The sequence below is a fragment of the Bacillus rossius genome, chromosome 1 (genome assembly GCF_032445375.1).
Source record: "Bacillus rossius redtenbacheri isolate Brsri chromosome 1, Brsri_v3, whole genome shotgun sequence".
NCBI classification, from domain to species: domain Eukaryota; kingdom Metazoa; phylum Arthropoda; class Insecta; order Phasmatodea; family Bacillidae; genus Bacillus; species Bacillus rossius.
The window spans coordinates 237,464,234-237,486,115 of NC_086330.1; the positions used below are offsets into that span (position 1 = coordinate 237,464,234).

Consider the following 21,882-nt stretch of genomic DNA (forward strand, 5'->3'; position numbering starts at 1 on the left):
ATTATTTGGTAGAGTTTAGTCTCTGGTGTAAACTTCATAACATTTGTATTGAACATGTTGAATTGTATGCATGATTGTGATTAATAGAGACCCCGAAAAATGGTGAAGCACGAAATTCACGAAATAACGCGAAAATTTGATACTTGAAACGAATTTTGCGACTTTCCTATGATTTCGACATATTCGCGAAATTCACGAATTTTCGCACGAAATTCACGCATTTTCGCGCGAAATCCACGCTTTTTCGCACAAAATAATGTCCTTAAGTCGCAAGTTCTATTTATTTACGCCATCATAAACATAAGCGTGAAATAAACATAGACTGAAAGACTAGTGCCGTGATATTATCTTCGTTTTGACACGTTACTGAAATCCACGTATTTTTATTACTCTGTTTACAAGCAGTAAATATTGCCATCGCAAATGAAAACAAAATGTAACAAATATCAACAATCGATATGTGCGCACTACCAACATAACAAAATTGACTGTCCACAGTTTTCGTGGTTTGAATAATGGTCGTTTCTGCCGCAAGGCGCACTGGTGTCGATTTTTCTAATCTAATTTAATCGCATGGAGCTAAGATGGCAGTCATTTTTTCGTGCATATATCTATGAGTGTTTACAAATACGTCTACATTTTGTAAGTTTAGTGATACAATTGAAATTATGGCTAAGATGCCGAAAACTTCGACAATGTTTGATCGCGAAAGAGAGATGAAATCGGATGGATTTTATATTTTTGATCAGCGGGACAAAATTATGATGTGCAAGTTCTGCAATGTGCGGGTTGATTGGACACACACACGTGCAAAAAGCATGTGGCAAATGACACACACAAAACAAAACAGAAAAGACAATTATTTTGTCAAGAAAATTCTACAGTGTCTAAACAAATCTCGATAGGCAACAGCGTGAATAAAGCAAACAAGCTTGAAAGTGCTGAAAACAAGAATTTGTTTCTGAATTTGTTAATATTATGCTGTAGGTTAACATTCCTTTAGAAAAAGCTGATCATCCAGCTATGAGGGAATGGTTTAACACCCATGTTGAAGGTTAGCCTTATTTATTTAGAAATGTTTTCCCCCTCTAATAAAAGTTCATAAGCATATGTAGGCCTACAATATTATCAATTAACTTACCTTTAGGCCCAACTTTCCTTCACTTCAAATAAATATGCAAATACCTCAGATTAACAAACACATAAATAGAATGGATTGCATTGTGAAATGGTGAGCACACTACAAGATATTTTTGACTGATTGATTGATGGTTTGACTCTGTAATCCAGCAGTAATCTTGAAAAGGTTAGCTTAGGTCTGGCTTAGAATTGTTTTGAGTAAATTAGCCCATTAATATTTTCAGCGATAACCTTATAAATGCTACCTATTTATAAGTATATTGTAAGTTATGTATACATTAAAGGTGCAGGGGATTTGCCATCAGCCAACACTCTTAGAGAAACTTATGTCCCAAAATTTGGCCAGGCAAATAAGGAAGCAGTAAGGCACGCTGTAGAAGACAAACAGATTGTATTCTTGTGTGATGAAACGACAGACAAAGTGGGCCGATGTAAGGCAGAGTCTGCTACTTTGTAGTGCCTATCTGCTATGAGGTTTTTTTTACACCGCCAATGGCATAATTTTTTCACCTTTTTTGTTTTTTGGGGTCTCTACCGATTGCTTATTTTTACACAGATTTTTTGCACCGCTTGCTTATTTTTACACCGATTTTTTGCACCGCTTTTGTCATTTTTTTACACCGAAATGAGCCAGTTTTATTTACCATTTTCTGGGGTCCCTAGTGATTAATGATGGTTGTGTCTGGTATTAAACATTTTGGGAAAGTGAGGCCATTACAGATAGTGTAACACACAGCAATGCAGGACGAGACTATTAGCGAAGACATCGGCCTTGGCCTTCAATAAAGATAGCTGTGCCTTGGAGTAAATGCCTCGTTGATAAAGAGAGTACTATTACAGTTGGTATATCATACAGCAACACAGGACGAGAATATTTTAGAAGACATCTGCCATGACCTTCAGTAAGGAGGGGTGTGCCTTGTAGTAAAAATCTTGAGACAGTGAAATCATTACAGATGGAAAAGCACACAGAATGCGGGACGAGAATATCTGGAGAAGACAACCTCCATGGCCTTCAGTAAGGATGGATGTGCATGGAAAAAGTCTCATTAATAGCGAGACACTTACAGATTGTATAACACACAGCAATGCAGGACGAGTATATTGGAGAAGACATCGGCAATGGGCCAATGGCCTTTAGTAAGGATCCATCCAATTGTGTGCCTGAAGTGATGTGGGGAAAATGTGGAAGACTGATATCAGGAGGGTTGGGTAAAGTTTTGACCTCTGATTACCTGGAGTATGAGCTTTTGTCTTACCACTTCTTTACACCACTTCATTTCTGCTAGGTTGGGGAAGTGAAGGGAGAATATGAGGTGGGGCAGCAGTTATGAGTGCCCAAATAAAATTTACCTTGAAACATCCTGCTTTTGAGCCTGGGATAAAGCAGTGGACTGTACAAGGGGAGGGGATGGCTAGTGACCACACATGTAGCATGTGTGCTGTATTACACTCAGGCAGCATCACACTGCAGCGTGAACAAAGTGTGTCATTATCAACCAGTGTCTGTCCTTAGGTCAGGAGCGGTGGCCCTAGTCCAATGGCAGAAGTGGATCTGGAAATCCTGGTGCCGACTATGGCCGTCATTGGGGAGAAGAGCGTCAGTGTAGTGAGCGTTGATGTTGTTTTGGTGAGTTCTCCTCCTAGTATGTCTTTCAGAGTGATGAGCAGTCTTCCTAATGTAAAGTATTCACTTTGTTAATTAAATACAGTAAATAACATATATCTAGTCTCCACACGCATGAACACACGCACGAACGCACACACGCACACACACACACAATCGGCACAATCTACACACACAATCTACACTCACTACACACACAATCTACACTCACTACACACACAATCTACACTCACTACACACACAATCTACACACAATCTACACACACAATCTACACACACAATCTACACACAATCTGCACACACAATCTACATACAGATTCTTCAGTTATACTGATATTAATTTCAGCACACACACAATAAATATCTTACATAGATACTATACTATTCAACCAAAAAATATTTCTTATTTACTTTACCTTGATTGCAAGTTGTATTCAGTTCAAAAAACATTTTACCATTAACAAAACATTTGATTTACATTCAACAGATTATTGTTAGTAGTATGAGGTTTGTGAATACTGAATATGACATTTCTTTAAGAAAATGAGTCATTGTAATAGTGAAAAAGATCTTTGTTGAAGTTTTATTAGTACTGTATTGGTCCGAATATAAGGCGACCATTTTTACATAAACGAGAGATTCGAAAATTGGAAGTCGCCTTATTTTTGCACCCAAGACGTCAGAACCGCTAACATTAGTTCCAAGCTGAAAGCTACAGTAGAAAAATTGTTAAACAAAATGTTCACGATTTTTTATATTAACTAAAACTTTGTTACCTCACACGGGGAAAACGATAAATCCACCCAATATTGCAGTAATTCATAATTGTTTAAAGTTGAAAATTAAAATATTTGTTCTTGAGTGAAAATGTGAGTGTTGAAGCATCTTAAAATGGCAACCTTTTATTACAAAATTCATATTTGTACTTTGTGTACAATCGCGTGTCAACATTTACGGTAATTTATTTTCAGATTTTTAACAGAAATATTTGTACTAAAATATCACAGCTATTTTCAGAACGATTGTTTACATTTACAAAGAACATTTCGGATGAAATGTTTGGAAATTCACAGCTGCCAACTGTCTTTCCACAATATTTCTTTGTTGTAAAACGAACATTGCCGAACACGCACGAATACGCCATATTTACAGGAATTGGGTACGTTGCTTCAAAAGCTATTTTAATAATTTCACAGTAATCCACAAAAACCTTTCAAGCAACATAATTATCATAGATTATTCTTTAAAATTCATAGGACAGAGACTCTGTCAGAGAGTAATATGGACAAATATTCGCGGTAACGTCACCGAAGTTATTCATGGCCGTATGCTTCCCCATGGCAGCTAGCCACTTGTTTTGTTCCGACAAGCTGCATTCTTTGTTTGCTTTGTTACGTTTAACACACAATACTAAATAGTAATACGTAGCTTAAGTGAAACGGAAAGTTAAATGCTGTATTTTAAGTGTGATTAATAGCCATTGTAAAAATTTTAAATTCGTAGATACAGTAAACTGTGAAAAATGAACGATCACACATCGGTGAAACGGCGGAGAACGAGCTCTAGACAAATAAACAGCTCTGAAGATGACAATGATGCAGCTGCATTAGAGTGAACATACAAAATAATTTATAGTGTAATACTTAAAAATGTAAATATTTTCTAATTGTTTTCTTTTGACTTTTAGGGTAGGCCATTAAAACTTTTTTTAAATAAGTATGTAATGTGATAAATATAAATTAATTGTTATACATAAATGCAAAAAGAATTTATCAACACAAAATGTATTTCTAATGAATTTTTACATTAATTTCTACCAAAATTATTTTTACATTTGTTTGGCCTCCTGAAACTGCAGGTCGCCTTATATTCGGGGTCGCCTTATATTCGGGCTAATACGGTAAATGTAATTTTTTCACAGAATTGTAGAAACTCTTTTTCTTTATTAAAATATTTAAAAAAAATTTAATTTAAAAGGAAGCCTATTCATTAGTTACTTACCCAGATATCTTATAGAAAAAAACTTTTGTATGGCTTTCCATATTCAAAGAGTTATATAAATTAAGATTTTGTCTTTCCACAAAAAAAATGAATACAATATGTATTTTGAAATTTCGGGAGACTAAAATTAAAATGTAATTTTGCATGAAATATAATTATTTTTTTTAATAATAACTATTAAACTTCAGTAAATTTCTTACTTTGTTACAATGTTACAACATTTTTTTGGAGATCTATAAAAGTATTTGTTTACAAAAATTGAAAATTGTAAGAAAATCTGTCTAAAAGTAACCTTGTATTAATTTGGGCACTATGTATTCTGAATACTGTACTGCAGCACATTTTATCCACCAAGATCGCTGGTTGGTAGCAGAGTGGCTGGACCACGAGATCTAGCAGTTCACCCTTTTGAGGCAAATGTTCCACCAGCTACCTGCATTCCTGCATTGCATTGCAGTGACAGCACTGCAGCCACTCCCCATGTCTGTGTTAAGCATCCTGCTCCGTTTCTGCCAAACTCTTTACATTTACCCAACATTTCTGTTGATTTTTCGTATTTTTGAAGTGTGCGAATAATGATGCTGGACTTCTAGTGTGCGGAGAACGAGACAAATCTCACTGTTCACATGTTCAGGAATGTGGCGGTGCATTCATGGTCGGGAAGTGGGAGGTGCTGAAGTTATCAGTTCGTGTCTCGTATAGTGTGAACTAGTACCAGTGAACAGAAATTGCACAAAGTATTCTTGTTTTCTTTTAGCAAGTATTTATTTCTATTCCACTAGCTGAAAATATTAATTCTATTGCATTGGTGCATATGTTTATGCATTGTCTCTGTTGTTTACACGTGTGTTCGCAGGTATGCACAGTTTCACCAATCATAACGTCATAACATGTTTGCATTAAATGTTCACGAGTAACTGACACTTATGACTACCTATAGCTCCTTCACATATTAAAATCAGATCTTTCTCTGTGAAGCATTGCCGGGCACTTGGCAACAGTGCATCAACTGTCATGCACAGCATTGAGATAATGTACATGAACTATGCATCATGTAATTTGCGGTAGTTTGGGCTCTTAAGACAATAACAAATGTTGATATTCTTCTTATGGTCATTAGCCACCAGGCAAGCAATATCAATCGAGTTTGCAAGCAGCCATGCCGTCGGAGGTAGGGTAAGCCTCTCTCCGTCATGTGCCACAGCCTTGCATTCGCTTCCTATGTCACTGCACTCGTTTGTTTTGTGGATAGATAAGGCCACGTAGAATGGGTAATCAACCTGAAATAATTTGCTAAATTTGAATAAATCCTTTGTTTTTACAGCAACATGCTATTGAAAATGTATGTGGAATGCAGTAAATAGGGTTTGTTTTTTACGTGAAAACGTCTATTAAATCGATGAATGCGGGCTGCACGCACGAAAAAGGATGACTCATTGTCCCGTTACGCACATTGTCCCATTACGGTTTGTCCCGTTACACTCATTGTACGCTTGCGCCGCATTTATCTCTCTTCCACTCGATTGGAACAACCATCGATTTGACTTTTTCGAGGCACATTAAACTTGAAACACTCCCATTCGTTTCCTACTTTTCCTATCATCGTCCTATCCTTAACAGAATAACAAAGATTGGAATAAGTTAAATAGCAAACATGTATAAAAGTTATAGTTAAAATAATATTTTCGTAAAGTAATAAACATATTTGAATTAATGAGTGCAAATAAAAATAAATTTATCCATTAAATTGTAGATTTCATTTCACTCCTTCTTTGTATCCATACAAAATAGTGATAATTCAATAAAAATTATTCAATTTTATTCATAAAAGTATGCAATAATTTCATCAATGTTTTGTTATGACGTTGTCACGTTAAGCTGTCGTCCGTAAACCTACTTTACAGACAACTTTTTTTTTTTTTTTTAGTAAAAGGGAAGTCATAAATACATTTTTCTTGCAAAAAAAATAGTCTATTAAAATAAATTGTATTTAAATTTTTAAAAAAATAATTGTCATTCTAGAAAATTTTGAACTAGACACTAAGTGAAAAATTTATTTTGAGGTTATGAGACTGGTAAAAATTAGTCCATATTGCAGCGGACAGCTAGCGCTGTTCGTGCTGGACGGCCCTCCCCTCCTTTCCCTCCCCCCTCTGTTCCGCCCCTCCTTGCTCCTCCCCTCTTTCCCCTTCTTGCCTCCCCTCCAGAAGAGTGCTGTAGCTGTTCGGCGGGGTTGACGGCACTTCTCTGTCTGGTTTGGTCGTGAGTGTTTGCTCGGAGGCAGGACAAAGGTAGGGTTGGCAAGTGATAACAACTGTTTGCGATGGAGTGTAGGAGGTGTGTCAGTTGAACATGTCTGTATCGTAGTGTTTCTTGCTGGCCTTTGTGATGAAATTCCCTCTCGGCCTTTCCCCTCAAAATTCATTTTGGCATTCTACGATTTCAATGGTTAATGATTTTAATCTTGTTTCCGCCAACCATGCCAGTGTCTGCTTTTCCAGTGCCTTGTTCCCTTCGTTTTTGAACGCCCGTTTTGACCTATAATTAGTTTTCTTTGTATCTGGGTTTCTTGTCAGGTTAATGATTCACGACCGAACGAGAAGCGAGGTGTCGAATTTATCGTGCTTCTTGGTTAGGTTTAATGTGTATAGAGTTGTGCATAGTGTTTAATGTGTAATAGAGAGAATTAAATTAACTTGTACTAATTAACTTGGCTAATGTAGAGATGTTCTATTTATTTTTGTGAGCTTATTTATGCCCATGCGCGGGCGAACTTTCATCTTGCTTGTTTCATGATGGTCTCAGATCGGTATTTTTATAGCCATTGTCATGTGGTTTGTTTTCGCAAGTTCTGTATTTGCGTGAATGTACTCGCTCATGTATAAGGAGTGTAATCGAGTCTAACCTACCATAGTTTTGACTCGTCTCGCTCGGAACTTTCGGCGGTGTTCGGGGCAGCCGCTCCTTACCCTTAGACTAATGGATCTCGGCCATTTGGCGAGTGATAACCGAGGTCGATGTAAATGGGTATGAATTTAATGACATTAAAAATATATTATATATCTAATAATAGGTACCCTGTTTGGACTTGTGAGTATATATAAATGTGACCCTGAGACACCGTGTATATAGGAAAAGATTGTGTAAATCTGATTTTCCCACAATACTAGCTATGGCAGCTCCTGCAGTGCCAGCAATCATCAGTCAGTCCTTATTTCCGCACGGCCGGGGTAGGTCGTTTCATCAAGATTATTGTCTGTGCTGTTCAGTCAAAACAGCTCCTTTTCCCAGAAACCATGAAGGCCTGTAGAACAGAGAGTTTACTCTCTGTTCAAACTTGGATTTTAACATGATAAATTGATAAACTAAACTGAAATCATTAAATCAAGTGCAAGTAATTATCAAATGTGTTAATTTTGTGAGTTAATTCCTTGGGTCAAAAGTTTACTTAGTGAATATTTTACAAAGTCAATATGAAAGATGTTACTGACACCCAAATAAAAATTTTGAATGACATTTCTTAAAGAATATTTCCTGATAACCATGTAAAAATTTGTTTTAATAAGTTTTAAAAAATCACATTTTTGGATCTCTGGTTGGTAATATCATTTCCACTTCAGTACTTAAGTTAAAAATAAAGGTGTGCATCCTTTTAAGTCTGTGATTTAGGAAAACTGCTTGATTTGTTAAAAAAAAATTAGATTAAAATTTTTTTTTTTGGAGATCATTCTCAGATTAGCATTTGTGAGGTATCAATATGTTTAAATTGACATGAGTACTAATATCATAATATGTGATAGTTTTGGAACCTGTGTTGTGTTATCACACTACCATGTGTAAAGACAGTGGTTCCCAACCTTGAGAACCCAGCGGCCCACGTGACTGCCAGTGTATTTTGCATTTATGTAAATGTATTAAAAAAACTTGCAGGTAGTGAAACAGTGAAATGTAACAAAGAAACATGATTCATATCAGTTAAATTGGTTCTGTTCTACAAGCTCAGAATAAAACCATTTTAAAATACATGTTAAAAAAAACACAGGAAAAAATTAATTTGACCTTTTTTTTACCTTTTTTTTTACCCTGATTATAGTTTAAGGTTTAGTGGGAAATGTTTGGCGGCCTGGCATTTGGGTAACACAGCTGTAAGAGTCCGTGTCACGTGCCAGTCAACTGTGCAGTACAGTTGTCTATGAATCACACAATCACACAGAGCCTATCCAAATTTAGTTTGTTTTGTTAGTAGAAGAGATAAAGTATAGTTTATGAATGTTTTCAATTTTCTCAAACATTTCTGGAAAGATTGTTTTTGACTGTTTTAGAATGTAACCAAAAATAATAAATTTGATTTTATATCAATTCTGTCTTGGGTAGAAACAGTGTTGTGATTTATTAGAAACTTAATGGTTTTGATCCCCTACATGATTTTGAGTAATCATTTGAATGTGGACACATTGTGCTACTTTTGGTCATGCTCAGCCTGAAATAGCTATGTGCATGATTAATGACAGGTATGGAAGAAGAGATGTAGTAATGAAATGGAGATTCAAAACTTGTTTTTCTGTCTGCAGTGTTCATGATTGGCGAAGGCCTGTTACGACATAGCCTCTCAAATATGATATAAATATCAGGAGAAATGCACTCCAGAAAATGGTGCTTAAGGGTCGGTCCCACATGTCAAGTTGGTTATTTATTTATTTTTTTTCATTGGTATTATTTATTTATTTCAGTAATTTTCTTGTAAATTTATTTCACTAGCACTTTTGCATATTTTTTTTCCACAAATTATCCCCCATGTATTTATTAAACAACATTTTTGAGCTGTTAAAGATAACACAAGTGATATTAATTATGGGCACATGTGTATGCTTTAACACTATTGGATGATATTTAGTAAATATCTGCTTAGAAAATTTGAGATGAAACACAAAATGCAAGAGAGCTATCTGAATAAACTTGCAGGAAAAGATTCAAACAATAGTAATGACAAGAAAGTTAATAACCAACTCGGCATGTGAGACCAAGCGCTAATTTGTGATCCTCATGAAATGTATCCAGTGTGTCGGGATTGAACGGCAGTCCTGGTGTCCATGACTAGCGTTACTTGACTGCTGTGTGATCGTGTTGCAGGGACAGCTTGGTGCGCGGCAGCTCAACTGTACGTGGCGGCAGAGCTCGGTGATGAGCACGGTTTCCGAGGGCAGCAGGTCTACCAACACGACCCTGCTGCTGTCCTGCGAGCAGCAGCCGGTTAGCTGCGTGGCTGTCACGTGTCACGGAGTCGGTCCATTCCCCACCACTCGCACCGCGGCGGTGGTGTCTGTTCACATGCGTGCCCTGCCCACCCCCCTCTGTGAGTAGCCGTGCTCTTCCGTTGCTATTGCAGGTTCAAGGCAGATACCACTAATATTAGTGACAGTGCACTATGTTTCATCTCTCTTTTATGTTTATGGTATCCATCAGTATGTTTTGACTGAGAGCTATATGAGTAATTAGTATGTGACTGCACTTGGAAACACATGCCTGCCATTGGGGCTGGAAGGCAGTGTGAAACAACGTGGTGACTGTGACTCAGTAAGTCTGGATCCACAATGTACATGTGGCTACCGCTTGCTACTAACACATTTGTGGTGGTTCACATCATAATAAGTTTACTATAAATTTTATTTTTAATAGTGATGGTTCAAATCCCATTTTTCTCGAATTCGAATCTCGAAAGAAAAAATTAAACATTATGCAGAATTATTTAACCCTTTAAATTTTTATTTTAAAAAAACAAGGATTTTGACAGGGTCTGGATCAAGACGATTCCGTTTTTAGTCACATATGTTTCCTGCAGTGCTGAACAAATGTTCAGAGAACACTGTTGCAGGTGGTGAACACAAATATTTTTTGGACAGTTTATGTAGCCTGGGTGAACACGCAGACTGAGTTTTCCAGTATTTGAGGATGTTTATTTCTGGGTTAACTGTAGGATCACGTAAGAATCTGGTCACTTCATCAATTGCTGTAGAATTCGACTTGGTGGATTTAAGGCATTCAGGCATTATCTGTGAGTACAGTGATTCATGTATCCACGGAAATTGGAAAACGAAATTCAACATCCGACGGAACAATATTTTGTAGTTACCAACTTGACATTTGTTTAAAGTCCCAAATGAAGGTAAACACTTTCTTGAAATATTTAATGGAAACTGAAAGGCGCCATCTTGGCTTCAATGGTTTTAGGCCATAAGAAATATTGTCGTGCGTCTTTTAAAATTAAGCCTCACTAAAGCATAGTGATTAATATGCCCGAAGTAAAACGTGATGGGGTGTTTTCTCTAGTTTACTCATTAAAATTCTTAATATTAATATTAGTTATTTTTTGTGTTGCTCAAAATGATTGGCTGACAAATTCATTGGTTGGCCATCATGGAATTCTCAGATAATACATATTTTAATGTTGGTAGTCTACACAAACCAAACTTGTTCCTAAAAAAATTCATAAATAGAACGTGTATCAGAATATTTAAAATTGAATCGCGATTAAAATAATAATTGTATAATGTATTAATTTTTGTCATTCATTATTTCATTGTTATTACTACATGTGGGACCGTAACTTGTAACTGTTGTATTACTAAGTAACAGATTTCTCGGTTAAGTTATTAAAAAAAACAAAAACAAGATTCATATTACTAGTCTAGATCCTAAATGTGCTTTATTTTATTTTTTAGCATATTCTGAGTATACATCTGTGATTTATGCCTTATTTAATGCCAATGTAGCGACAATGCATCCATGTTCATGAATATAAAGTAAGTTTCCCAAATCAGTACATGCTTCATAATTTTTTTATATAATAACGAATTAAAAGTACAATACAGTAGAACCTCGTTAATCCGTGATGCGCTAATTCGGGAATCGGATAATCCGGGACGATTTAAAAGAGCAGAAAAAAAAGAGAAGTAAAAATTGTCAGCGCTTAAAATTAACGTCATGCGGGCCATGGGGGGGGGGGCAAACACTGCAAGCCATCGCGTGGGCCGCCAAACTCTGCAACGCTGTTTGTACCGACCCTTTGTGTCGCCCCCTTTCAGCTGTCACATTTGTCACTCTTTAAACTTGAGGGGGATGTCCTGACTTCTGCTTCCCGTCTGCCAACGCACGGCAAGCGCCTGGCGAGTGCCGTGTCTGGCTGGCATTCGGCTGTAGGTTGGGGGGGGGGGGGGGGGTGCAAGGTCAGCACAATCTTATCTTTCTCTCTTCGGCTGTGAACTAATGGCTAGGCAGTGCTGTATTTTTTTAAGCCGAGACTCTAATTCTAAGACGGCGGGCCGTTACCGTGAACGGATTATCCGGGTTTATTTTTATTTTTTACAGTATTTCAATTATCCGGGCATCGGCGGGTCCCAATTAACATCGGGAGTTTACTATTTTTTATCCATCTGCTGCCAAGGCGCAGTAAGCCTACGGAGATGTTACGTCACATGACCTTGGCCTTAACCCAGCTGCACGCCGGTGTCTGAGACGCTTGACAAGACCTTCCGGGCTTTTAATCGCTAGTCCATGAAATTCGGTAATCTGTGATTATCTCGATCCTGACCATCACATATTAACGAGGTTCTACTGTACCTCAATAGGATGTGTTCCAAGGAAAATGTAAACAGGCCAAGTAAATTGTAAGCATTTAAGTTTTTAAAGTACTACATTTACATCAATATTTTTCCTCAAATCCCGAATCTTTTCCCTCGAATTTTGAATCTTTTGCATACTAGAGATTCGGTGGGATTCGAGGATTCGAGGATTCGACCGGCCCATCCCTAATTGTTAATTTTATTTTTATTTATCACATGCCCACCAACAGCCTAGGGCAGGGGTCGGCAACCTGCGGCTCGCGAGCCACATGCGGCTTTTTGGATGTGAAGCTGCGGCTCTTTAGTTCCATTCCAGAAATACTGCGTCACCAGGTCGTTTATACAGAAAATACTTTTTTATTACAAACCAGTAGTAAGCCTGGTTTTTTTCCACGCTTGTTACATTTTACTAAACAATATGTCATCAAGCAGTTAAATTATCAATTTGTCATCCGCCCGAGGTTTTCGTTTTACTAGTACTTACGGGCTGTGCTGTTAGTAAGTGTTTAATTGTTTTAATTTTTTACTAATATAATAAGTAGTTATCTAATAAGACCATATATATTATCTAATTTGTTGTGAAAAAACACTACTTATATATGAATAAATTTTTCTTTTGAATAAATAGATTAGTTTTTTTATCCAAAAAACTTTATTATGCAAGTACTATTTATTGTTGGCAAGAAAATTTTTTGTGGCTCTTTAAAAACTTTGAAATTTTGTAAATTGTAATTTTTGGCTCTTCCGACTCAAAAGGTTGCCGACCCCTGGCCTAGGGCTTTAGTTTTTGTTAGTTAGATCTCTAATTTTCAATTAAATATTAACATGTCTCATGTCTTATATGAGTGAAGTGATTATTGATCCTACCATTGTTTCAGATGCAGTCTTAGGTCAGAAAAAGTATATTGAACTGTCAAGCTTGGGGAGAGCAATTTATACACTTCCAGAGAATTCCATTGAACGAAACAGAAGCAGGTAACTATCTAGTGGAAAGTTTAGGGACTAGTAAATCGCGTGATATCGAATTCTCATCATATTTTTATCAAACAGCTGTAAAACATTTTCCAGAATAGCATGTTTGAAAAACTATTTTTGTTAATAATTCATGGCTTAATTCAAAATTTATACTATGTAACCTGTTTAATGTTTTGTAGCTTGTACAACCCTGCCGTTTGGTTATTTAAGGTTTTATGTAGTGGTGCACCGATATGACTACCTATTACCGATTCGATTACCGATTATGAGAGCAATAATCGGCAGATACCGATTCAGTTACCGATTATAATGAACAAATTTTTTTAAGTGTAATAATGCACACAAAAATTTTTAATGTATGCAAAATTGCCAATAATTTATGTTAAGTAAATAATACAATGTTGGGCATACTATGAACATAAAAATTATATTTTGTTTGGGCAATTAAAATGTAAATACGGCGGCCATCATGGCTTCAGTCAAGATTATGGCCAGCGAAGCGGTATATAGCCAGACTGCTTGACAATTATGTTGTTAGCAATGCTCCAGCGAGAACGTGTTCTAAACTACCCAAAACGTTACGTAAATAACGAGATTGAATTTTTTAAAAACAGAGACCCAAGTGAAATAAAATTAAATAAATTTTTAAATAACAGTGGAACATTTGATTCCAAAACACACTGATATTGGAATATTAACCATACATTTGTGCGATTGTGACACATTTCGATATATCGATTTAGTGATCAATCCACTATTTACTGCACGGAGTAAAATCAACACGTCAAATTCGTGTTTACATTCATAAACTATTATTTTTGGTGCTTATAGCAAATACCATAAAGATGTGTATTTGCTTATAGTGTGTTCTGTGTTGTACCTGTGGAGGTTGTATCATTGTTTTGTTTCCTGGATCTTTGTATATGACTCATGCAAACACACTCAATACTTCCTCATGCAGCATGAGGTAGTATTGAGTGTGTTTTTCTTTACCGCGTTGCCAAAAATTAAAGCCACCCCCGAGTCGCGTGCAGCAGAGTTCAAATCTGAAGGGCTGTATACCTCAAACAAAATGTTGTTTTGCAAATGATGTAATTGTAGAGTGGACCATGAAAGACGTGACACTGTTGACTAAAATGTGCAAGGCAAACATCACATTAAAGTAAGGTTGGGTAGTCCCGGTACCAGCAACAAGCGCCTTGCAACACTGGAAGAGGTAGCTATAGTTGGAAAGAGATGAAAGATGACAGGGAAAATTTCATTTTGGAAACCACAGAAGCATTTATTTCGGCGAACATACCACTTGAAAAGTTAGACAGAAAATTTTGTTGCTGGATAAAATAAAATATTATGTGAGGTGGGGATATTCCTTCCACTAGTTCCCTTCGTAGAACATATGTATCTCCAAATTAGGTGAAAAAATTGAAAATGACATTAAGAAAGAGTTTGAAGGTAAAGATATTTGGGTCCTTTGTGATGAAACAACTGACAAAGGTGGAAGATGTGTTTTCAACATTCTCTTTAAGAAATTGGAACCAGCCAGTAACCAGACCACAAAGCTAGTTGATTCCACTGTACTTGATGCTGAAAACTATGCAACATGTTCAAAAACAATTTTGGATACCCTAGCAAAGTATGGAATTGGATTTGATTCAGTTAAGGCCATAGTGAGTGATTCTGCTTCTTATATGACAAAATGTTTCAATCATCTTTCTGGTCTACTGGAACATGCAGTTAATTTGCAATGCTGGGCCCACAAGACGGACTTCACTAACACTGTTAAACATAACAGTGGCAAAGATCAAGAAGGCATTTTTGAACAGCAGGAAAAGGAAACACCACTACTTATCCTAAATATCAAAAAAGTATGGAATGTCCAGTGGAAAAGTAAAGGTGTTCCCTGAGCCAGTTTTAACGAGGTGGAATTCGTGGTTCCGTTCAGTAGTTTACATTTGCAGCTATTTTGATGACGACATTGAGTTCTTTGCATCATCTGGTAATTCATCAGACTATAACAACAGTGGTATTACTTGGCTAAAGGAGAGGAGCTCTGCAGAACTGCTATAAATCAAAGTTGAGGCTAAATTTGTTTCAGAATACTGCAAGCCAATTGAAGAGCTAATAACTTTTCTCTTCTGTCTCCAAAACAACTGTATTTACAAAATCATTAGTGAGAAACAACTCAAAAAATTCTATCTCTGTGGATTCTGAGATGATACTACCTGTGATGCCAGCAGTACTTATATGAACTTCATTGAACTAAATGTTAATCACCGCCTTAACGCCACACGTAAGAAGTTTCAATTTTCTTTACATATGATTTTACATTTTTACACTTTATTAATCACCATCACTTGTTTCACCTTCTTAATTGATTTCTACTTTCTAAACATGAAAGATCCAATCCTAACTCATTGAAGTAATTTATAACTTCATTAGACTGCAAAATATCCGCATGTCTTTTTGTTGCCATGCCGTATTGTCACCATTACAGTCCACCCTGTATTATTGCATAATCGTCGCACCCATATTTTAGGGCGTCAAAATTTGGATTAAAAAAAACTCTAGCGTAAATGTTGCATGATGATTTTGGTCTCGCTATTAGATTCCGTGCGCTTTGTGTGGGTATCTTTTCCTTATAAAACAATGTATTTTTAAGCAGAAAGCTAATATTTATTCGGACATTACCACTTACTTATTTAATTAACGGAAATACGAAGTTGTTTGATATGTAAATTTTCTTTTAAAGACTTTTTAAACATTATAACCTTTATCTGTTCGTTTGCGTCACCGTGGTGTACCACTTATAAAAATGTAGCCAGCGCTAGTCGGAATCATTCATGTTTGGTTATGTTGCTTCCCGTATAGAGAGCGCACACGTAGTCGAATATCAATATCTCGCCGATTCATGAAACGCGCGCTATCTGTCAGGTGCCGAGTTAAATGCATTTGATAGCCCACACTCTTTCGTGGTAAGTGTGTAGTGCGATAATAGTTACGCGTTAGTTCAAGTCCCAGATTCAAGTGGCTTGCGTTCGGTCACAGATTTTGTTTTTCTATTTAAATTTGAAGAAAGGTTTTTGTTCCATAACTTATTAGTAGTAGGGATGGTGATTTTTCATTTTCGCGAAATAGATGCGAAAATATGCTAAATTATATTTTTTCCGCTATAAAATGTGAAATCTAGACTTTTCCGAGATAAATGCAAAATCAAGGTAAAAAACGTAGATTCGTCTTCACTCTACACAATTTATTTACCGATTGTATTTCGTTTCAGTTCAGTATCAAAAGAAACCATCATTTTATGGTGTATTCAGCTCAAGTATCTTATTGTCACGTCATTCACAACAACTATTGTTCGTAAATATTGAATGAAGAATGGCCATCCGTGCCTCGCGATTGTAAACAAAGCAAAGAACAACTAGCTGGTAGATTGTCCGTTATCTTGCGGAGTACAAGTTTTTAGGCCACCATATTGCGACATCTCTGCTTCGCTTCAATTGTAAGTCCCATTTTCTGGCTGTGTTTCACGTGAAAGCCACGTTATTATGTAGTCTGTGGAAGGTGGTGTGTTTATAAATACGTACATATTTGTGAATGTGTTGTATACTGTTATTTCTCGTGGTAAAAATGGGACGAAACGTTATTTCCATTCGCGATCGTATAAATAACAACATTGGGCATATGCCCACCATTTACATCTTGGCAGTGACGAATCGTTAGCACTACATGTTGCATCACCTTCGCCAAGATTTCTTGGGAAATGTCGAGGAATGCCATGCGAATGTTGTCTTTGAGGGTAGCAAGTGTCCGTGGTTTATTTCTGTAGACACTGTCCTTGAGAAAACCTCACAGAAAGAAATCGGGGGCGGTGAGATCCGGTGACCTCGGCGGCCAGTTAATGTCTCCATTACGGGACATGACCCGACCTGCAAACATCTCCTGAAGAAGTGTCATGGTCAGCCGAGCGGTATGACAGGTTGCACCGTCTTGCTGAAACCAGACCTCGTCATTTTCCACAGCCAATAATGATCTGAGAAATGTGCTCAACATGACACGGTAGCTTTCACCATTTACAGTGATGGCCACCCTGTCAACATTTTCAAAAAAGAAAGGGCCGAAAACACTATGTGCCATTATCCCCCACCACACTGTAACACGTTGCTCATGGAGGGGTCTTTCATGAATCATTTCCGGGTGTTCAGTCGCCGAAATGCGGCAGTTCTGTTTATGGACAAAGCCACTCAGGTGAAAATGGGCTTCGTCACTCATGAGAAATTTCGTATGGAAATTGGGTTCTTCTGCCATTTGAAGAAATTCATTCGCAAACTGCAGTCTTCTGGGCAGGTCGGTAGGCAATAATCGTTGGACAATTTGATTTTTGTATGGATATGTGTGTAAGTCAGCAGTTAATATTCTGTGTAACGGAAGATTTCGTTATGCCAAGTTTTTGAGAACGACGATGAAGCGGTTTCTTGGGACTGTTTGTCACTGATGTGCGGGCATTGTCAATATTGGCTGCGTTTCGCGCCGATCTTGGACGTCCACTTCTGGGTCTATCAGCAACATTTACATTATCTCGGAAATGTTGCATGCATCTTCTTATTGACGTGTTTTGATGGTGCGGCGCGAACATAAAATTTTCGTTTGTACGCCCGCTGGGCTTGCACAGCACTATGCCCATGCGTGAAGTAAAATTCAACTATGGACGCACGTTCTTTCGGGCTCCACCTATTCATGATGAATCTCCAATATCACTGCAACAATCTGCAACAAACAAAACAATTATAACTACTATGGTTCCTGGTTTATTTGAGTTTCAAATGGGTACACTACTTTTGGGACATCCTGTATAACTTTACCTAACAAATTTATTTTTTTTTCTCGCATAAATGTTGCACCCCTACTTTTCAAACTTGATTTTGGTAAAATATGTGTAGGGATGGTGATTTTTCGTTTTCGCGAAATAGATGCGAAAATATGCTAAATTATATTTTTTCCGCTATAAAATGCGAAATCTAGACTATTCCGAGATAAATGCAAAATCAAGGTAAAAAACGTAGATTCGTCTTCACTCTACACAATTTATTTACCGATTGTATTTCGTTTCAGTTCAGTATCAAAAGAAACCATCATTTTATGGCGTATTCAGCACAAGTATCTTATTGTCATGTCATTCACAACACAATTGTTCGTAAATATTGAATAAAAAATGGCCATCCGTGCCTCGCGATTGTAAACAAAGCAAAGAACTACTAGCTGGAAGAGTGTCCGTCATCTTGTAGAGTACATGTTTTTAGGCCACCATATTGCGACATCTCTGCTTCGCCGCGCCCATATTCTGTCTGTGTTTCACGTGAAAGCCGTGTTCTTGTGTAGTCTGTGGAAGGTGGTGTGTTTACAAATACGTGCATACTCATGAATGTGTTGTATACTGTTATTTCTCATGGTAAAAATGGGACGAAACGTAATTTCCATTCGCGATCGCATAAATGAATACAAAAATGAACAGTTCTACGAAAGTGATATGAATATTTTAATGTGCAATTTATGTAAACGCCGTCTGGAGTGGAAAAAAAAATATGTACTTGAAAAGCACATTAAATCTGAGGGACGTCAGGCAAAAAAGATTCACCGAGAAATCGGATGAAGAAAAAAAGTCTGTAAAACGGCAAGCAACGGTTTCTGGCATGATCGAAAACCAAAAGAAGGCGAAAATTGAAAAAACGAGTTTCAATAACATTATTTGTGCACTCTACATCAACAATGGCCATGAACACGGCTAAAAAATATTTATTGTAGTTTTAAGTATTCAATTTATTGCACTCATTAGTGCTAAAAGGTTGTTTGGAAACCTGCCAAGATAGGCTATCTTTGTAGTTGTGTTAGATCTTTATTTCTGTGGTTGTTAATATTTAATATGTGTATTATTTATTGCTTTTTAAAAATATACTTTTCTTCAGTAATGTAAAATGAGAGAATTGGCTAAATCTTGTTTTTAAAAATGCTACAAAATGCTAAATTTCAAATTCAAAATGCTAAATGTTATTATTTTAATTGTTATAAATCACCTTGTCTAAATATGTGCAACGATTATGCGAGAAAACATGGTATCTGTCACTCCTAGTCAAAATAATTAACCTGCTTATTGGGCAGAATGTTGACAAAAGTTACTGTTGGTGCTCAATATTGGTAATAAAAGTGAACAAACAAAATCATTCCAAGAGATGCATACTTATAAGTTATAACACTAGCTTATACATCTACAAGTTTACCAGGCAGCCACAGAAGCAAAGATTTCAACGCGCAGGCTAGCTGCGTGCATGTTATCGACCTAAAAAAAAAAATGCATTTTAGCTCTAAAAGTGAACAAACAGAATGTAGTAAAAAATAAATATAGATCGCTCTAGCATCTATCTTTATACACTGGGTGTTCGGGAACCAAAGAAACGAGGACTAGTTTAGAGGTTAGTGTAGCTCAGCTTGTTTGGGTCTGTCCTGAGAGGTGACGCTGGCAGTTGTGTCACTCAGAACTCACGAGTCCTAGTTTGATTTCCGAGTGGTCGATAGCCAGCCGTGGTCAGGGAGGCTGTACCTGTGTGCAAAGTAGCGGAAACTTTAGCGGTGGTTGTTTACTGCGCTGCTTCAGTGAGCCGGGGATGCTGGTGGCAGTGACGGGAGCCACCTCGGTGCTCATAGCGGACGTGGCAGCGGAGAAAGTGGAGCCCTGGATCCTGCTGCTAGCTATCCTGGCCGGACTGCTCATCCTGCTGCTGATTGCACTCGGCATGTACAAGGTGAGTCCTTGCTGCCCAAGCCTGCCTCTTCTCCCTCGGTAGCTTGTCAGCATAAGGCATGTCTCTGGGCAGAGTGGTTTGAATTACACCGTAATGTAGGTGAAATTGGTAGTGTTGCAATATGTAGTACATCTAGAATTATACTGGTAGACTTTTCGGGCACCACCTCACATTTTATCAACTCTAAACTTTCCTTATCTATACATTATGAGAAGAACTGTGCAAATATTTAATTTTTGAATATGAATATGAATAATAAACTATTCATGTTTCATTTGTTTCGACCTCAAATATTGTTACTTCAAATATTAGCACTTCGAAATAACGAATACTCATTTGCTTATGAATATTTCATATAGCATACCTTGTGATTTTATTTTGTATTAACGTTAGACACCTGCGAGTACTCGAAATTCGAGTTTCGAGTCGAGTTTTTTAGTAATACTCGAACTCGAGCTCGTGGTTTTCAACAACTCGAAATTCGAGCGAGCTTTTCTTGCACTCTACCTATAGAAAAAAAAACTCTCATTATATCGGAATGAAAGTCTTACAACACTATTATCCTTTACTTTATAATGTAACATGATCGACCGTATACATGAACACATCATTTTTACGTACCCGGGATTTACGAATTTCCGTGATTAATTTTTTTTACTTCTATAATTTTCCGCATAGCATTAATGTATCACTTTCCTGCTTTATGCGGAAGTATTTCCCGCTTTATGCGGAAACATTTCCCGCATTTTACTGTAAAAAGCGTTTAAATTGTCCGGGGTCTCATCATTTACGCCATTAAATGTGTGATATAAAGTCCCGTTTAAAATTTTTATGAAAGTTCCTGCCAGTAATGGCGCACGTAAATATAAATATGAAGAAAAGACAAATGAACAACAACTTACGAAGAAATATGGATGATGTACCATAACTACAGTACAATTCCAATAGTTATCTTAAGATAATTACCATAAAAAGAACTAAAGATTCTTTGTAGATACCATAACTACTGCAGAAGCATGATAGTTACCACATTTGCACTATAGTTGCCGTAATAACCGAGATGTGTATTTACCGTGATGGTAATGTATTTATTTAGGACATATTAAAATTAAAGAACATTATTGAAAAAAAAAGGATGTTAAATCTTGATATGTACGGTTGGCACATGTTGCTAAGAAATAATGTGATCTGAAAGAATGCAGTACTACTACGAAAAGTGAAAAGGGTACTCGTGGATTTTTAGGTTATGGCAGTCTCTCTTTCGTTTTTCAGTAATATCGGCCGAAAATTAACAAGAGTATTGGAAGTTGGCAGAAATGCCGATTCAACTAAATATTGGCAAAATCGGCTTCTTCAGTACAGCTCTACATTTGATGACATGAGTAAACATATTTCAGACTACAGGACATTGAAAAAGACTTTAATTTCCATGTAGGTTTATTGTGCGTAAGTTTTTTTTGCAAGTGTAAATTGAATTAAGTAAAATGCTTCTATTTTTATTACTTTAAATTGATTAAACTTAATGACAAGTTACAGATATTTGACACTAATTTTGAGGTTAAACAATTTGGTAAATATGTAGAGTAACGGTATATGCGAAAAAAAATGCTAAAAATCTATGCTCTTTCACTTCCTCTTTTCAAATCAACCGGCGGAGATAAGAAATTCCAAATACTTTAGGAGATATAGAATTTTTTAATTTTGCAATACAACACCTGTACAA

General features: G+C 36.8%; 1 protein-coding gene across 3 annotated transcripts in view; it reads left to right on the forward strand.

The window, feature by feature from the left end:
• Positions 1 to 21,882, forward strand: part of LOC134527386 (integrin alpha-4-like) — a 155,716-nt gene that overhangs the window by 113,445 nt on the left and 20,389 nt on the right. For all 3 annotated transcript variants that reach the window (XR_010074179.1, XM_063360034.1, XM_063360033.1), the window contains exons 19-22: positions 2,657 to 2,770; positions 9,899 to 10,121; positions 13,266 to 13,362; positions 20,012 to 20,159. Coding sequence is in view for 2 of the 3 variants with exons in the window: in XM_063360034.1 (XP_063216104.1) it covers positions 2,657 to 2,770; positions 9,899 to 10,121; positions 13,266 to 13,362; positions 20,012 to 20,159 (582 nt within the window). In the remaining variant the exon portion in view is untranslated. The remainder of the gene's footprint in view (positions 1 to 2,656; positions 2,771 to 9,898; positions 10,122 to 13,265; positions 13,363 to 20,011; positions 20,160 to 21,882) is intronic.